Source organism: Martes martes (genome assembly GCF_963455335.1).
Source record: "Martes martes genome assembly, chromosome: 15".
NCBI classification, from domain to species: domain Eukaryota; kingdom Metazoa; phylum Chordata; class Mammalia; order Carnivora; family Mustelidae; genus Martes; species Martes martes.
In genome coordinates, this window is record NC_137903.1 from 2,409,634 (window position 1) to 2,427,822 (window position 18,189).

General features: G+C 61.4%; 1 protein-coding gene across 3 annotated transcripts in view; it reads right to left on the bottom strand.

Moving 5' to 3' along the window:
- The window catches only part of ARHGEF11 (Rho guanine nucleotide exchange factor 11), a 79,447-nt gene that overhangs the window by 27,169 nt on the left and 34,089 nt on the right, over positions 1–18,189 (bottom strand). For all 3 annotated transcript variants that reach the window (XM_080824523.1, XM_080824524.1, XM_080824522.1), the window contains exons 2-7: positions 12,755–12,843; positions 11,861–11,959; positions 5,891–5,940; positions 5,246–5,303; positions 4,348–4,526; positions 3,559–3,630 (exon numbers count right to left, since the gene is read on the bottom strand). In XM_080824523.1, the coding sequence (XP_080680649.1) occupies positions 3,559–3,630; positions 4,348–4,526; positions 5,246–5,303; positions 5,891–5,940; positions 11,861–11,959; positions 12,755–12,843 (547 nt within the window). The remainder of the gene's footprint in view (positions 1–3,558; positions 3,631–4,347; positions 4,527–5,245; positions 5,304–5,890; positions 5,941–11,860; positions 11,960–12,754; positions 12,844–18,189) is intronic.

The following is an 18,189-nucleotide window of genomic DNA, read 5'->3' on the forward strand; positions in this document are numbered from 1 at the left end:
GGGATGACGGTCCTTGGCCGCCGGGTGGCACTGAGGCCTGGATGAGCCCTGGCCTGTGATGCCCTCCCCGAGCGCAGGTGCTGCGGCCCTGCAAAAGAAAGGGCTCGCGAGGCCGGCCCGTCACGCAAGTGCATAAAGCTGTGAGCTCAGCTGGGTCCCCTGCTGCCCCTCGGCTCTCCAGGCCCGAGGCCCCCAGCCCCGGTAGGCGCCGTCCCCCAGCAGGCTTCCCGGATGCACTGCCGACATCTGTGGCCTCTCCGGCCCCACACAGCAGCTCTGCCTCCAGCCTCGGGGGCTCTCCGGGGACCCTATTTGAGCCCTCAGTCTCCCCATCCCATGATTCCTTCCCTCACCCTGCAGGAACGCCCCTTTCTGTTCTTAAAACGAAAACCGGCCGCCACACGAGGTCCTTCTGTCAATTCTCATTCTTTCAAGCCGCCGCCTTGGCCCTCTCTCCCTCCTTCCACGGACACGTCCCCAGACAGGGCTCGACCCTCAGGGCACAAGGTCTAAGGCCTGTGCACAGTCTCCCTCCTCGGAAGCCACCCCTGGGCCCCCCACCCTCCCTCACAGGCTGGCCGCAGCTTCGGTGGGTCCCGTGCCCCGAGATTTGCGTGGGCCTGGGCCGCTGACGGGAAACACACGCAGAGACGCGGTCCCGGCCTGGACGCTACTTAGTCCCACAGACAGAAGGACAAACAACATTAACAACCAATATAACAGGGATGCGACGGGTGGGTGTGGTGTGCCGTAGAAGCCACTTCCGAAATCCCACGGCACGTGCTCTTCTCCTCTCTGCATGGGCCCCTCAGTCCCCAGTTCTGACGACCGCCTTCACGCCAAGGACACCTGAACGTGTCTCAACCCTGCCCTTTCCTTCGAGGCTCAGCCCTCTCACCTCCACGTGGCCAGTGGATGGTCATTTTCTCAACGTCCCCTGAGCACGCAGAGCTGACCTTTCTGTCTCCCCCCAAAACCCTGCTCTGCTGCCTCCCTTCACCGCCAGCATCGCTGCCGTCCCGGCTCCCAGACTCGGTTCTCCTGCTCTTTCTGCCCTGCTCCCTGCCCCTCGCAGGCCGTGTGTTCACCCATCTGACCTCCGCGATGTCCCCAGCGGCCCCGCGTGTCCCGTGCCGACTCCTATCCCTCTGGCTCGGTCTCCTGTAGCAGCCGCGGGACGTCTCCGGGGAACACTGGTTTAGGGATGGGACCAGTCCCTGCTCAAAGTCCTCTGACGCGTCCCACGGTCTTCAGAATAAACTCCAAGCTCAGCAGGGCTTTAAGGCCCAACGCACCTTCCAGAGCGGAACGGGCTGAACCCAAACTCAAGCGCCACCTCGGGAAGCCGTCCGCGATGGCTGTGGATCCGTCCTCCTCTCGGGCTTCCGTGCACCAGCACCTCAGAGGTGGCCAAGGCGGAATCCACGTTAAGATGAACCTCAGCACGTGGAAGCGTACAGCGGAGGGGCCTGCGCACACGTGCAGGGTTCCGACGAACGCCCCACCGCGCAGTTCCGGAACACAGCAGGGCGGCGTCCCGGCCACCTCCTCCGCTGCCACCCCTGCACTCACTGATCTACTTCGCGTCCTCGTGGACGTACGTGTCCTGGACTTCCCCTTAAATGGGCTCACACGACCCGTCGTCTTTTGCGCCCGGCTCCCCCGAGCCTCACGAGTTCTCGGTGCTTCCTGCCCAAGGTGGGGCAGGGTGGGGAGGGGGGGTCAGTCGGTCCCGCGGTCCAGACAGACCACCCTGGGCTGCTGCTGCTGGACGTCGCGTGGCTTCCTCTCTCGGGCTACGCTGTCATGAACGCTGTCGTGAACGCCCGCAGACAGGTGCGCGTCTGGCCGTGTTTCCAGTTCTCCGGGGTCAGACCCGGGAGGGGGGCTGACGGAACGTCTCTGCGCGTCGCTGTGCTGACCGTTCTCAGGAGCCGCCGAACCGTGTCCACGGCGGCCGTGTGACTCTGCGTCCTCCCCGGCAATGGTGGGAATCCATCAGGATAATGGGCACACGGACGGTGAGTACACCAGCATTTCCCCAACTTCTCCCCTCCCCCGACACCGGCGCTGCTTTGGCTCCGGTCATCCTGGCGGGTGTGCAGTGCGGCTGTGACCAGCACTGGCCTGACGACCAGTCGCCGTGAGCTCACCAGGTGTCTGTGCACATCTCTGCTGTCTGTCCCACTGGCTCACATGTCTTCTTATTAATACGTTTACGGAGTCCCTAACATATCTGGCGCCAGACCCGGATCGGACAGATGAGTTGAAAGTATTTCCTCCCATCCTGGGGGTGGTCTTTTCACTTTTTTGATGGTGTCCTTTGATGCACAGAGACTTTTAATTTGTTTATTTTTCGGTTGCGTCACTTTTGGTGTTACGTGTAGGCAAACGCAGCCGGATCCGAGCTCATGAGGATTTCCACCGGTGTTTTCTCCTGAGTGTTCTGCGGTTTTCAAGTACAGTTTCAGTCCTTACATCCGTCTTTGAGAGATCTGGGATAAGATTCAGCTCACACCATGAAGTACGGATCCACGTTTGTCCTCGGCACGTGGACAGCCGGTTGGTCCAGCACCACTGCTAGAAGACGGTTTTCTCCACCAAATGGTCTGGACGCCTTTGTTAAAATCCAACTGACCCTCTACGTGTGCTTTAACTTCTGGACTCTGAGCTCTGTCCCACGGACCGACAGGTCTGCCCCAATCGTCCCACGTTGCTCGCTAAGACACTTACTTCGATACAGTTTGTCTGCGTTTCCATCCACCCACAGATACCTCCACCGGTTCACACACCCCAGAAGGAAAGCCCCCTCTCCCACCTTCCCGGGTAACCCTCCGGCTTCTGCCCCAGCATCGCCTGCCCTGCCGTCCTCCCCCCACCACTAGCAGCAGCTCAGTCCTGCCAAGCACGGGAGCATGGTTCCACACGTCCGTGCCCTTGGCCTGTGCTGTGCACTCACCGCTGGACCCTCCCCATCTGTCTGCTTGCAGAAGGCCCACCCAAGGCCCCGCTGAGAGACAGCCGTCCCCCGAAGTCCCCTGCGTCCCTGTGGTTCAGGGGCTGCTGCCTTCTTCGTCCCCTCCCTACTACGCTGGGAGTTTTCTTTGCCCCGTCAGAGCCGTGCTGAGGGCAAGGACTGTCTAATCTCTCCACGTCTGTTACCACCCGACCTAAGACACTCTTTTATATGCAGCTTCCAAAAAAAGTGATGAATGGAAATAAGGGGCCACTGCACCCCACCCCCACCCACGGGGTCCCGCTGCCAGCAGCCTGCCCACCCCGCCTCTCTCCCGGGAGACCCCAAGACCTCCCTCGGCTCTAGTGTTCCCTCACTGTGTTCTCCCCACCGTCTCCCGTTGGCACGGGGCTGCGTGGCCACCATTTCGACCTGTTACCCAGGACCTCCGGTCCCTCTTTACTGTCTCATCTGAGTTCTGCTTTAACGCGTCCCACGGTCACAACTGGTCAGCGGGCCTCAGGTTTTGGGTGCCGGGGTTTGGCGGTGACAGGGGGTCCCGAGAGCAAGGCCACAGCCGGCTGCCCTCGGCAGGACCTCACCTGTAACTCTTTCTCCTCCTGCCTCAGCATATTGCGAAGGATCTGGGTGGCATGTTTTTGGAATTCGGGATCCTGGAAACGGAAGAGACCCGTGAGTGGTGAAGGAGGGGAGAGCCCCGCGGCTGCTCTCCCACCTGCCGGTTCTCAGGCAGGAAAACCCAGTAAGGCTGCTGGGGTCGCCCGGAACATCTGAGTGACCCTCAGCCACGCACCCGACTTCAGGCACCTCCCGAATTCCCAGAGGCTTTGGCGGCGACCACCCCTGGTACTGAACCGCTCCAAGGCTCCCTGCCCCTGCTCGCTTGGTCTTCTATCCAACCACACACCCCGGCCCCGTTCCTCGCCGCACCTCGTCCCTCCTCTGCCCTGTCCTGGGTCCGCCCCCGCTGCTGCCTGAGCATTCCCGACCCGCTCCCCTTCCCTCCCTTTCCTCCCTCAAGCAGCCTTTCCCCTACGGCTCCATGTATCCCATACTCTGTGACAGGGGCTGGCAGTAATCTTTAACGGTCACCTCTGTCCGTGCCTGGAGGGGTGCACTCTCCCTGCTGGAGGGCAGCACCCCCAAGGGCCTTAGGGTTCCCTCTGTTTAGGAAGCACGCTGCCCTCCGCTGTCCGGGGAGACGGGATGCATTCACATGGAAGGTGGACACGAAGGGCGGAGTGGCCCCTTCCACGCGGCCAGCCCTCCCCTCGTCCTGCCGACGCTCTTCACGCGTCTGGCCCGCCTCTGCTCACCAGCACACCTCGCTATACCTGCTTCCCCCCTCGGTGACGAGCGGGGACCATCACCTGCAGTGGTTTGGGCCCTGTGATGCGCTGCGGGGGCGGCAGAGGCGGCGGTGGAGGTGGTGGTGGGACCACAGGCGTGGCTCGGGGGGTTCCAGCGGGGGCGGGGTCCTGCTGCAGCCCAGAGACACCGACGGGCGAAGGGGAGGAGCCCAGGAGCGTCAGTGCGACGTAGGCGCCAGCTGGAGGCAGACAGACAAGGACCGGCTAGTTCAGGGCGTGTCGTCCTGGAGGGTGGACACTCAGGCTACAAACTGGGTCGGGCGGGGGGTGGGGGGGGGAAAGAGTCTTCTCCCTCCTCCTTTCATGAAGCTTAACATTCTGTGGATAAAACTGCACTTGAGTGCCCTGCTGTCTCCTAGCTCCAGCCACTGGCCCTGCGTCCACGCTGGTGCCCCTTCCCTCCTCTTCCTCTCGCAGGATGCTCCAAATCCCACCCACGCGTATGGCTGCCTGGCCCTCGTGCCCGTCACCGCGCTCAGGTCTGTCAAGCCCCGGTGCACGGAAGGTGCTCAGGCGCTGGCCTCCCGCGCTCCTAGGACCACCTGCCCGTGAGCGCTTTCCTCAGCATCTCCTGCTTCCGTTGGATCACCTGGGCAGCCCCAAGGGCTGGGTCTTCCCGGCTGCGGACAGAATGTTTGTGCTACCCCCCCAGATAGGCCACGACCGATGAAGGCTGTCTGTGGAGGGGACAGAGGAGCGAATGGCCCTGGAGGGAGCTGGGGGGCAGCAGGATATGGTCTGCACGGGCCGTGACCACAGGGGACAGGGCAGACCAGTGGATGAAGACGAAACATGTGGCCCTGGCTGCATGTCTCACCACAAAGGAGGCCCTGGGTCAAAGGGCCTGCTGCGCCCAGCCCACCTGCCCCCCGCTTTCGTGCACCCATTTCCGACTCACATTTGATAAGCTTCACCACCTCCAAGTGTGAGCTGTTGGTCACCATGGTGCCGTTCACCTGTGGAAGGACAAACACTGGAGTGACCGGGATGGACGCGGGGGTCCTTCCGAAGCTCAGATGCCAGTCCTTCACAAAGCCACTTTCCGGTGCCCCCAGACCCCGCTGGTCATTGTGAATCTGCTCCCGTTCACATCGCTGTACATCCTGTCTTCCCGGCCGGCCCGTGCCCCTGCCCAGCGGGCCTCCTCCCCACTGGAGGGCTAAGGTGTTGCCTCACCTAGGATTCCCTTAGTGCCTCCAGGACTGTGTGGCCCCAGAGGCCGGGCAGGTCCCAGCAGGTGGCAGCTGGCAAGGCCCTCAGGTCAGCACCGTGTGGCGACAGAGTCTGAAGACCCTGAGCCCCTTGCTGGTCTCAGCGCCCCCCATCTTAAGTGTATTTTGATCGTGTGTTAAATGGGAAAAATAAAACCCATTCCAGAAGCTTGGTTAGTTAGAGTCAAGAAAGGCCGAGGCTGGGGCTCCTGGGGGCAGGTCCCCACATTCCTGGGGTCCTCCTGTGGCACTACCCCCAACCCAGTGGCCAACCACCCTGGGGGCAGGGCAGGAGGGTGCAGGGAGCCAGCCAGAAAGGGGGGGGCACTCACTTTGATGATCCGATCGCCCTCTTTGACACCAGCTCTCATGGCTGCCCCTCCTGTAGGGAGAAGATTTGGTCAGGAGAGCCCAGCCCCTCGCTCTTGAGGTCAGTGACCCTGCCCTGCAGTCCCTCAGCCCTCTGTGCCAGGACCTCAGAAGCTGGGCATCCTCCCGTCCTGCTCTGGGGATGGTGGCCTGTGTGCTGCAGTGGGCGTTCTCGCTGGCTGGCTCAGAGGCCAGGCTGCTGGGAGCCAGGCCACGGGGCCAGAGGGACAGGCGCGGCTCCGGGCCCAGACCTGTGCTTTCTTGGAACATGTCTCCACGGTTCCCATGATCCAGCGGGACGAGTAAGTTTACTGCACGAAATGTAACCGCTAACCTACCAGTAACTATTAAGAGAAGTAGAGAACAAGGGGTGAAAAGAGGAGTTTTCAAACTGTACTTCCTGAGCCGGGACAGGCCCCTTCTGGAGTTCACACCGCCGAAGACGAGGTCACTGCTTTAGCGTTAAAATGCGCTTTAGAGCCTCTGTGATCTCTTCCTCTACTTACTGAAAGATCTCACTTATTCGGGAGAAAGAGAGGGACAGCACAAGCCGGGGGAGCAGCAGACCCCCCACTGAGCAGGGAGCCCGACGTAGGGCTCGGTCTCAGGACCCTGGGATCATGACCGGAGCTGAAGGCAGACGCTTCCCTGAGGCCCCCAGGCAGCCCAGTTTCTCCCTTTAAAAGGGGCTGGACCCAGAACCCCTGCTGTGGCTGGTGGCTGTCCCTTGGCTGGAGGCCGCAGCAGTGGCGGCTGTTGTGCGGTTTCTAACGACTCAGTCATCCAGGAAGCACAGGAGCGGAGGCAGCCTAACGAGCGGCCCACAGACTGTGTTTCTGTGCATCTGCCCCAGACGATCACTGAATCTGTCAGCTGCGTTCATCAGATCAAAACAGAACTCCCACGAAGCACACGGAGATGCTTCTGGTCTAAAAGGAGCTTCTCCGGCGGAGCTGCGTTCCAAGTCAGGTTTCCGCAGGGACTCAGGATCGCACCCTCGTCGGCAGCCCGCTAGGCACGGAGGAGCTCGCAACGCTCCAGGCCGTGTCTGGAAACCAAAGCTGGGAATGAGCTGCCTCGCCTGCAAGTCTGAGACACACGCGGCAAGATCTTGAGAAAAAAGCAAAGTCTCCGGAGGAACGGAACCGGAGAAGTTCTCCAAAGTTGGTGAGCGTGATGATTGCTGGGGGTTTTGTTCAAAGGCTCGTCCCCTGGCCCCCTTGCCAGAGAGTGATTCAGCCCTTCCCGGCGTGGGCTCGGGACGAGGACGCAAGCCACCGGGGGTCGGGCAGGCTCTCGAGGCAGCACGGACCACACTCTTGAGAGACAGTGAGCTGGAGAAGCCTCGCGCCGCGGAAAGACGGTACCAACCGCTACTCCTGTGACGTCCGCACTGACACAGGCGTCTCTTTGCGTCTCTTCCCCCAACACACGCACACACACACGCATACACGCGCACACATACACGCACGCACACGCACACACACGCACTTTCCAGAATTCAGGTTCTACCCGCAAGCCACCCGTCTGCCGTTCCGTCTCTGGGTCTGACTGTGCCCAGGCCTCTGGGCCACACTAGCTGTTCCAAGGCGGCCGCAGAGGCGAAGACGCATGGCGGTCCTCCTGGCAGCGCCGTCCCCGTCCGGACCAGGGAGAACGAGGGAAGCGGGGAACAAACGCATCTCCTCGCAGCTCCGCCTCCCGCAGGAAGCCGAGCCGGCCGCGCCCCACAGCAACGCGCAAACAAGCGCGGCCAGTTACGTCCCGTCCCCGTGCGACCCTCACACCCTGTTCTGGTCCTAAGTTTGAGATTCTCCTTTCACCTTCCCCATAAACGAGTCCCAGATGTTTCTCCGGAACTACGTGAAGCACATTTTTCCTCCCATTTTGCCACACGCTGAGAGTGAAACGCCAGCCCGCTCCCGACCTTCCTCGCGCGGACCTCGTCTCGCGGTGCTGGGCCGTGGGGCGCGCGGCCGCTGTTGGGTTTTTACAAACAGAAGGTTCGGGGCCACCGTGTGTCGGCGCCCGTGTTCCGACAGCAGCTGCTCTCCTCCTGTCTCTGTCACACTCTGGTGACTCTCATAGGATCTAAATCTGTTCATTGTTCGAATTTTGCGGGGATCTGTGCCGAGCGGTCGTGGATGGCACCGGCATCCCTGGGGACCCCGCAGGCTGCCCCGAGACAGCAGACCTAACGGATGCGCGTGTGACGACAGCTCCGCCGATGGCCGTTCCTCCATCTCCCTCCCCGCGGGCCTCCCTCGTCCCAGAGACGCCACAGTGTAGACACGAGGCCAGTTCATAACCTGACGACGACCTCGACGTGCTCGTGCGAAAGGAAGAGTCGCACGTCTGAAGCTGGAAGTCAGAAACGAGCAGGGGTGAAGCTCGGCGAGGCAGGCGTGTCCGGACCCGACACCCTGAGAGCCTGGGCCTCGGGCGCCAGCGGTCAGCCGAGCTGTGAACGCAAAGGAGAAGCCGTTGGAGGAAACGGAACGTGCGGTTCCAATGAGCACACGGGGTGAGGAGAAAGTTGGCTGGACATCCCTGGTGGAGAAGGTCAGAAAGGTCCGGGCTGAGTGTCCCCGTGGCCACCGTGTCCCCTTTGGCCGAAGTCCAGGTCAGGGTCGGAGGAGTCTGTGCCAAGCGTCCCAGCAGCCACTGAGTCCCCTTTAGTTCAAGTGTGGTCTGGGGTTGGAGCAGTCTGGGCCAAGCATCCTGGTGGTCATTGCATCCCTTTTAGCTGAAATCCAGTCCAGGGTTAGAGGGGTCCAGGCCGAGCGTCCTGGCGATCACCATGGCCCCTTTGGCTGAAGTCCAGCCCAGGGTCGAGGTAGTCTGGGCCGAATGTCCTGCAGGCCACCACGTCCCCTTCAGCTGAAGTCCAGTCCTGGGTCAGAGCGGTCTGGGCCAAGTGTCCTGGCAGCTACCACATCCCCTTCGGCTGAAGTCCAGTCCAGGGTCAGAGGAATCTGGGCTGAGCGTCCCAGTGGTCACCACGTCCCCTTCAGCTGAAGTCTAGTCCAGGGTCAGAGGAGTCCGGGCTGAGCATCCCGTGGTCACCACGTCCCCTTCGGCTGAAGTCCAGTCCTGGGTGAGAGCGGTCCGGGCCGAGCGTCCTAGCAGTCACTGCATCCCCTTCAGCCAAAGTCCAGTCCAGGGTTGGAAGGGTCCAGGCTAAGTGTCCCCGTGGCCACCGTGTCCCCTTCAGCCAAAGTCCGGTCCAGGGTCCGAGTGGTCCAGGCCGAATGTCCCAGTGGTCACCGCGTCCCCTTTGGTCGAAGTCCAGTCCTGAGTCAAGGGGTCCGGGCCGAGTGTCCTGGTGGCCACCGCGTCCCCTTTGGACGAAGTCTGGTCTGGAGCAAGGCCCGAACACTCCCGCCTCTGGGAAGGCCGAGTGCGGGGCGGACACTGCAGGAGCGCGGTCTGGAGCAGGCAGGGGTGGGTTCAGGGAGGTGTTGGGAAAGAAGCCGTGTCCGTGACCCAGAAGTGGCCGGTGAAGCAGCAGGTGCTCCGGAAGGCGTAGCTCAAGAGAGTTCCTGAAGGTGCCACACTGACCAACAGATTTCCTGTGGGGACGAAGCAGCCTTCCCCGGAAAGGGGGCGCAGCCAGGACTCCTGCAGCTGGCGAGGAGAGGGCAGGGCCTGGCTGCGGGCTCCAGAGGACAGGGTGCCCGTGTGGTTAGGGGCGGTGAGCCGAAGCCGACGCTCGGGGGCCGCTCCCGGAATCCCAGGGCCCTGCGGGATGACGCGGACTCCACGCCGCTGGGGCTCGAGAAACGGCCCAGCAGAGCCTGGAGGGCCACATGCCTGTCCCCAGCAGGGTTGACAGAATGTCTGAGCTCCACCGCCGAGACCTGCTCGGAGCACAGATCCCTTTCAAAACACCCCTGACAGAGGACCCTGGCTGCTCGGTTGGTACAGCATGCGACTCCTGATCTCAGTGTCAGGAGTTCAAGCCCCACGCTGGGCACGGGGCCCATTTTACAATAAAATGCATGTGGCCACCCCCGAGCTCTGACAGAGATGGACGAGGGAGGGGTGTTGCCTTTGTGCCTGCCGACACGACACCTACTCTGCAGCTCATGGGATCAACAAGTGGTTTCACCTTTCAAGTCTTTTTTTTTGTTTTTTTAAAGACTATTTTTTTCGTCAGAGAGAGCAAGAGCAGGGGGACCCGCAGGCAGAGGGACAAGCAGGCTCCCCACTGAGCAGGGAGCCCGATGTGGGACTCGATCCCAGCACTCTGGGCTCATGCCTTGAGCTGAAGGCAGATGCTTCACTGACTGAGTCCCCCAGGCGCCCTGACTTTCAAGTCTTATTATTTGACAAATACGTTTTGTGAGGCCGCGGCTGCCACAGATGATTCTGCTGAGGGATCTGGGCAAAGTCACCAGGAAACCTCGTGGAAAGGATTCGTCAATCTTGATGTCACTGAGAACATCAACGGTTCGTGGGAAGAGGTCCAATACCAACATTCAGCAGGGTTTGGGGACCGATCGCAGTCCTCATGGAGGACCGTGAGGGGCTCCGAACTCTGTTGGAGAAGTGTCCGCAGATGTGCAAACAGCAGCAGAACCAGAACCAGACCCAGACCCGGGGGAGGGGCGTGAAGCCGGAAGGGCTGCGGTCTCCTGTGAGATCGGAACGAGCAAGGAGCTCTCTTCACAGAGGCCCTGAGTACGAGCACAGAGGCCCTGGGGGAGGGAAGCTCCTCTCGGAGGGGATGCTGTGCGGGCCGCCGCGACCACTGAGGGTCTCGGTAAACCCAGCGGAGCGCGCCCCGGCGGGCGGGAGAGGACCATCCCCAGTTCAGGGAAGCGCTCCTGGTGCTATTGAGCCGCACGCACAGGGGACTGTGCTGCAGGGACATCGCTCACGGAAGGGGGGCGTCTGCTGAGGCCGCAAACTTCATCGTGTGACTCTAGGAAATGGCCATGGCCCCGCAGCCTTCAGCGGCCGTCAGCACAGAGCTTACGACCGGCGGACGAGCGAGAAGGTGCTTTTCGTGAAGACGCGAACACCATGCTTCTACACCTAGCGCTACCACACATGGCAAAGCACAGTGTAGCGTACACGTGCTTCACCTGCTGGGAACCTGAGACACGCGTGTGACATGCTTGACGGCAGCATTTGCTCTACTGCGGCCGTCCAACGGGGACCGAGCCCACCTCGCCTCTGCTGGGGGCTGTATCCTGGAGCCCGTATGATCTCCACATCAGCGGCCCGGCCCATCTGCCACAGGGATGGTCACTCCTTCCGGGACACGGGCTTCACAGGCTTCTGTGCTCCTTCCTGCGGGCTGGTGTCAGCCGTGGTCACCGGCCAGCTCGTCCTGCCGCCTGGTGGCTCTTCCCCAGGTGAGCAGTGGCCAGACTGCATCCACTCCGTTCCCTTCCCACCCGATCCCTATCCCACCAGCAAGCTTTCATTCCCGCCTTTCAGACGAGTCCTGAAACCCTCTCTTCCAGGAAGGCTTCAGGCATGAACCGCCCGCACACAGATCTCCCAACACCGCCCTTCCCTGCTGTCCCACGCTCGTCATTCCTCCTGGGGTCACGTTTAAGGTCGCTGCACCCACCACAGGTGACTGCAGGGATCGGCATGTCCCATCCTGTGTGGTGAGGTGCTGCAGGAAGTACGAGGAAGAGGGGCTCTGACCCAGCGCGGGCCCTGCCATCCCGGGGGTCGCCGGCTGCTCCCACCCTTCCCAGCAGCGACGCGAGCATGCAGAGCGACCCCAGAAATCCCGTGCAGGTGCGAGGCGCTCTGATGACGCCCCCAGGCGCCCCTGGGGACCAGGTCTAGAGGCAGGCATTCACGCCCAGAACTTGCCACGCCGCAGAGAAAGCCCGTGCACGCTGCCTGGCTCCGGTGGCTACGGCACACGTGGCTGTCGCACACGGACGGGCCGGGGAGGCAGCACTCACCGGGCCGCACGGACTGCACCAGGACGATACGGTCCCCGCTGACCGTGAAGCCGAAGCCGTGCTGGTCCTTCTGGATGATGACGCAGCGCTGGACAAGACCTGACAAGAGGCGACAGAGGACAAGGGGTTACGGAGGCACAGCCGCTGGAAGGCTGGTGCGCGCAAGCCGAGACAAGCCCAGGACGGCCGCAGCGCTGCCTCCTCCAGAAAGCCTTCCCAGACTGACCCCCCAGACTCCTCCTATCCAAAAACTACGCTCGGCGAGTGACAGCACCCTGTCCCCGACTCTGCGCTGCACCCGAGGAGCGACCCTCTTCTACGCACTGGGCTGGCTCTCTGGGTCCGGCTGAGGACGCGCCTGACAGAAAAGCAGCCCTGTGACAGGCCCAAGGGAGGCTGGGGTTTTCCATCAAATGAAGCCCCATGGGTGTGGCGCACGACCCCAGCTCGCTGACGGGGGTGACCCTGCCAAATCCAGGGAAGGGTGCGTGGAAAGAGAAAACCCCTTCTTTTCACATGAACGTCCGTGCACAGAATATGGAGGAGAAGAAAGCTGGAAGGGCTGTCCCTGCGGGTGTGAACAGACTCACACGCGCCTGCCGACGTGTGACCACCTCCTGTGACGGACAGAGCGTGAGCTCTAGAGTGGGAACCCAACGGGCTTCATACCCGCCTCCGTCCCCGCTGAGCTCGTGCGCAGGGCCGGTTTCTGAGCCCCCTGTGCCTCCGCCTCCTCAGCTGTGAATCACGGTAACATCTACTTTCTAGAGCCGACAGCAGGATGACTGAGGCAGTTTATATAAAACGTGTAATGTCACACCTCACACACGTTGTGAGCTCAGATCTGTCTGTGGCGGCGCTCACGTCAGTGTCCGTGTTAACGCCCAAGCTTACCTGCTGTCTCAGAGGCGTCGGACGGCTGGCGGAGGTGGGAAGGGGACCTGCGTTCAGGCGCCGGGTCTCCCAGAGACAGGCTACTTAACCTGGAGGGTAAGGAAAGCACACTGGTGAGCTGCGCGGGGAGGGACCAGTGTTAGGTTCTGGTAAAAGGGGCCCTGAGTCTTGGGTAAAGAGAGGCCAACCCTCTCACCCCAGAACCTGTTAAGCCTGGTGGGAGACGAACCAGGTCTATACCACTGGCAACACCACCTATTTGGAAGCCTGGGCTGGCAGGGCAAGCACGGTCTGATACCCAGCGGGGTGTGAAGGACGAGAGCCCTCCCCGGAGTCGGGAGACAGAGACGCGAGAGGACGGGATGTGCACAGACACACGCGCTTGTTGGGTCTTACCAGGCTGCAATGGGGCTGACGGAACAGAAGGAAGCAGCACAGAAATGAATGCAAGAAAAAGACAGGAAAAAACAAAACGCTCGTTAGTTTTAGGCGGTGATTTGCAAAGGAAAGGGAGACTGGAGAGCGAGACTGTGGAGGGTCGGAGCCACACGGAGACCCACGTGCACCCAGCGGAGGACGGCAGTGGGTACGGTGGTGGACGGTCTCCCCGACCCGGGTTTCATCTTGCTTTCCCCTCCCAAACCGGCATCTCCAGGAGGGTCACTGAGCATCTGATACTAAGCTGCTGGGGACCCAGCACACGCCTCTCTAGAAAGGAGGGGCCCAGCGATGCCCCGAGCCTCTGAACACGCGCCTATCCTGTGAGCTACGGAAGGAGCCTGGCCTGTCCGGTGGCCGTATTCCAACCCACACACACCCCGCCGGCAGCCAGCCTGGGGTACCTTGCTCAGCAACTGTTAAGACCCTAAAACCTCAAGGTTACCGAACCAGATTTACCACCTGAGCCTGTGTTGAATGGGTCCCCCGTGGGGTGCGGTGAACTCTGTCACTGCCATGCCTCTCCCTCCTGGAAGAGTGCACCTGCCATGCCTCCGATGGGGTCCCTCAGGTGCACCTCCAGCAAGTGACCAGGCAGGCACCGTGGGCAGAGGCAAAGCGCGGACTCGTGGGATGGCTTCTACGGTGGCCGGGCCAGTACACCGCAATGTGATGGGGGTGGGGGGCGCGCTCAGCCGTGTGTGGGGGGCGACTGAGCAAACCCAGTGGCCTCCGGGATGTCTGATGGGGTGAAGGGAGCAAGGGGCAGAACCGTGTGCACAGAACAGGTGGGCACGAGAGCGGGGAAGGGAACCGTGTGCTTCTGCATTTACAGACTCGTTCGCGTGTACACAGAATGTCGCAAGCACCGCTGGGAGGACCCGAGAGAAACCCCCGCCCAGGCCGCCTGAGGCCGGGGGCTGCGTGTCCGGGGCGCAGGGTGGGAGCTGCGAGCTTGAATGCACCTGCTACACTGTCGGTCCCGTGAAGGTCGCTTCCAGTAATACACACAATCCAGCGCGAACAGATCCCTCTGAAACTTCAAAGAGAAGTTTCCCTCACCCTGGTGCCCCTCTTACCTGGACGGGTGAGACTGCTTTTTACTGGTTGGTCTTTGGATCAGAGAGAGAAGGACCCCAAGGAAGAGGAGAGAGCAACGCAGGAAAGGAGAAAGAAAAACAAGAACCAGACCAGACACTGGAGCGGCTCGTTCAGAAAAAGCCACAAGTGAGCCCGGAAGGGCCCGGGAGTGGAAACCGGCCACAGAGCAGCACAGTCACCTCGTGGAAATGCAAACCCGCCTGCGTCCTCTCGCTGCTCAGGACCTCACAGAGCTTCCTAGGGTCCTCGGGAAAGCTGGGCCGCAGCGTGGAGCAGGGAGTCCTGCCGGCCCCCACATGGCCCTGGGACCCCTGTGCCGCACCAGCATGTGCACAGTGGGGCTGCCCCCTCCCTCGACTGCCGGGTGGCCTGGGGCAGTTGCGGGCCCAGGGCGGCGCTCCTTCTCACTGTTGGTCTACGGTCCCTTCACCTGCTCTGGTTTCTGGCTCCTGCCTCTGCCCATGCTGGGCCTGCTCCCCGGAGGTCCTTCCCACTCCACGGCCCAGTACGGCATCCGGACGCCAGAGACGAGGGTGCACGGCCGGCAGCTCCAACTCCAGCTGTGTTCCAAGGACCTGACTCCGTGGGTCCCTGCCCACCTCACCCCTCCACCCACGGCGGGCCCTCCGCTGAGTTCAGCATCCAGTGTTCTAGAAGGTGCGGGAGGGAGCGGCACTCACCCCCGTGACCGTTCCGTGTGACATGCGTCCCCCCATGACTGCGCTGCAGCCCGCGTGTCACTCACGGCGCCGTGAAACTGAACGGCGTCCTAGCACCCAGACCCGTGCTAACAGCCGCCAGCCACAAGGAGCTATGCAAATTTACACTTGAAATAAAATTTAAGACTCAGTTTCAAAACTGCATGAGCCACATTTCAAGGTCTCCGCAGCTACGTGTGGCTCGTGGCGACCACACTCCTGGACCATGCACAGCACCACAGAATGTTCTAATGGACGGCGCCGCTCCAGACTCGGCGTGAGGCACGGGGGCGCAAACCTGGGGCGCGGTCACCGCGGCGAGTGGAGGAGGTACTGCAGAGCTGCCGCAGCCACGGGGGAAGCACTCCGTCCCGGCCCCGCCGAGAGGGTTCTCAGGACGGATCTCCGTGGAAAGTCTCTTATCCCAGCCGCTCCTGTGCTGTCCTGGGTTGGATCCACGCCCCCCACCACTGGGTGACCCCACACAGGTGTGAACACCTCCTTGCCAGCTCGGGAGAAGGCCCGTTTGGTCCTGGGGCAGGTCAGGCCCCCTCGTGGCCTCTGATGGACTCTGCGGCCCTGGGGACACGTCTGTCCCAAAGCCCGGAACAGACAGGGGCTCTCAGCCTGCTTCGCTCTGCCCGAGCCGGGCCGAGTGCTGTGGCCCAAGATCGAAGGCCCCCAGGCCGTGGGGGGTCCGGAGCGTGGCCGAGATCCTTCTAGCAACAGGGGCGGACATTTTCCTCTCCGTGAGAGCTTCACAGAGGAAAACGCACCCCAGAGCCGGAGGAGGAAGACTCGCCGGCAGCAGCGAGCTCGGCTGGACGCAAACGACCCTTGGGCTGCTGGGTCACTGGGCTCGGAGCCTAAGCAGAGGCTCTGAGACCGACTGCGGGAAGGTTAAAGGCTGAGGCAAGGGAGGACGGAGCAGAGGCAGGAGGGCAGTTTGGCAGGAAAGAGGCCATCAGAGAAGAGGACTTCCACGCGGGCCCCCCCTCCTGACATTCCCACGGAAATGTGGCAGCAGAGACGGGATTCCAAAGGACCGACACCTGACGGGTGTGGGGAAGGCCCGGGAGAGTGCGGACTCTCCCCCCCCCGAATCTGGGGCTTGCTAAACGGCCGCCGCAGCTGCTGGCCAGCCTGGCTTCTCAGTGAGCCCCGTGCCCTGGAGTCCCCATCAGATGAGGCCAAGCCCCTTGCCTTGTGCCACCATGGCCGACGGTGGCTTCCAGCCGCTCGCCTGGACGACCACAAGAGCCCCATGTCCGCTCCCCTGCAGCGGACCAGCCCTCCCAGCATGGCCTTCTCTGGGTCCCTCATCAGGACCAGCTGGTCATTGACGCATCACTCCCCAACGCCCTGGTGTGCATGCCGTCCCCCCAGCACCGAGCGCCGAGCACCTGGAGCCTCTCTCCAGGCGGCTCCAACACCGTGCTGGCTCCGTGGTCCCTGCCACCACGGGACCCCGTGCTTGCACTGTGGCTGCTGGTGACGGCCCCTCCACGCTCCCCGGGCCGCAGCAACCTGCACTTCCTCTACTCCAAGATTTTATGCTGAAAAATTTCAAACCCATGTTAACACTGCGGGAGTAGCACGGTGAACACGCACAGAGCCTGACGCTAGATTCACCCGTTAACGTTTCACACTTGGCTTTATTTTTCTGTGATTATTATTTTTTCCCTTTCAGAGCCAGAAGACTGCACGGTACTTCATCCCGAAGTACATTGGCATCAATCCCCCAGGGCTTTCAGGCTTCTACACAACCACAGTGATGTCGGGACAGTCAGAAGTTCACCTCTGACCCAGTAAGGTGACCTCAGACGTGACCCCACTCCACCCCCAACTGTCTGTCGCTCCTCTACACGGCTGGGCTCCAATGGCCTCGGCCACGGTCCCAGCGTGTAGCGCGGATCGCGTTTACTCGTTCCCCATGGTGTTCGTTTGATCCAGAACCCCGCCCACACTGGTCGTCCTCGTGCACGGCCAGCAAAGGACTTCTCCACACCATAGATCCACATCAAGCCTTTTAAGAGAGTATCACGTAAGCAATGCTCGTTTCTGGTTCCACTTGGCTCGATCACTCCTGGGAGCTGGCAGCGGTACAAGCAAATCTCCCGTCCGAATGAGCAGCCGACCTGGGCTGATGTTTGAGCTGGAGGCGCACCGTTCTCCGGGGGGCCCCACGCCCAGCTGCAGCCCCATCCACGGACATCCGTGCCTGACCCGCTCGATGCACTGAGGGCTGCGAACAGGCTGTCTGCTGACTCGATCTTCCCTTCCACGTCTACCAGCTTGCAGCGCCGTGCAGAGAACACGGTCTTCACCCTCCCCTGGAATGGTGCTGTGAACGCGTGAATTTTTTCTCCAATGAAATGCATTATAGTCCATTATCTTCATGACTTTTCTTTTTTAATGTGTTTGTTTTTTTCATTAAAAAAAAAAATCTCCATGCCCAATATGGGGCGTGAACTCAAGATTGTGAGATGAAGAGTGGCACACTCCACTAACGGAGCCGCCCAGGCGCTCCACCTCACCACTTTTTAAAAAAACTGTCAGAGGTCCTGCGTTCGGCTGGTGGGAGCTCTTGTTCAAGTGTCACCAGCTCTGTTCGAGCGCACCCCTGCAGGCTGGACGGATGCTCCTGGCTCACCTGGTACCTTCCCTGAGCCAGACCCGCAGTCGAACATTGCTGCGGGGAGTCCTGGCTGTTGCTCCTCCGGCCCCTTTGCGGGGCAAGATATTTGTGCAGAATGGGTGAGTTCACACGGAAATCCCAGATGTGTCTGCAGCACAACGGGGTCCTCCCTCGTCTTCCCCAAGCCCGGTGCGGACTAGTTCCCACAGTGAGAACCTGGTTCCCATACGGAAGCATCGCGCTTACTGGTTCCCCCGCTCTGGGGGGAGCGCCGCCCAGACTCCCGGAGTGCGAGTCTCCCTGGGGTTCCTTCTGTCCTCAGACAGCGTCGTGCCAACCTCGTGCCATCCACCCACAATGCGGGCAGGCTTCCTTTCAGACTTGCGCTTAGTTTGGTGTCTGCTTTTCTCTTTCATCTAATTTCATTTTTTGAACTTGCTAAGCATAAATGTGTAAATGCAGGTGAAAATTCAAAACGAAACTTAAAAAAAAAAAAAGTACATTCAGGGGGCACCTGGGTGGCTCAGTGGGTTGAGCCTCTGCCTTTGGTCCAGGTCATG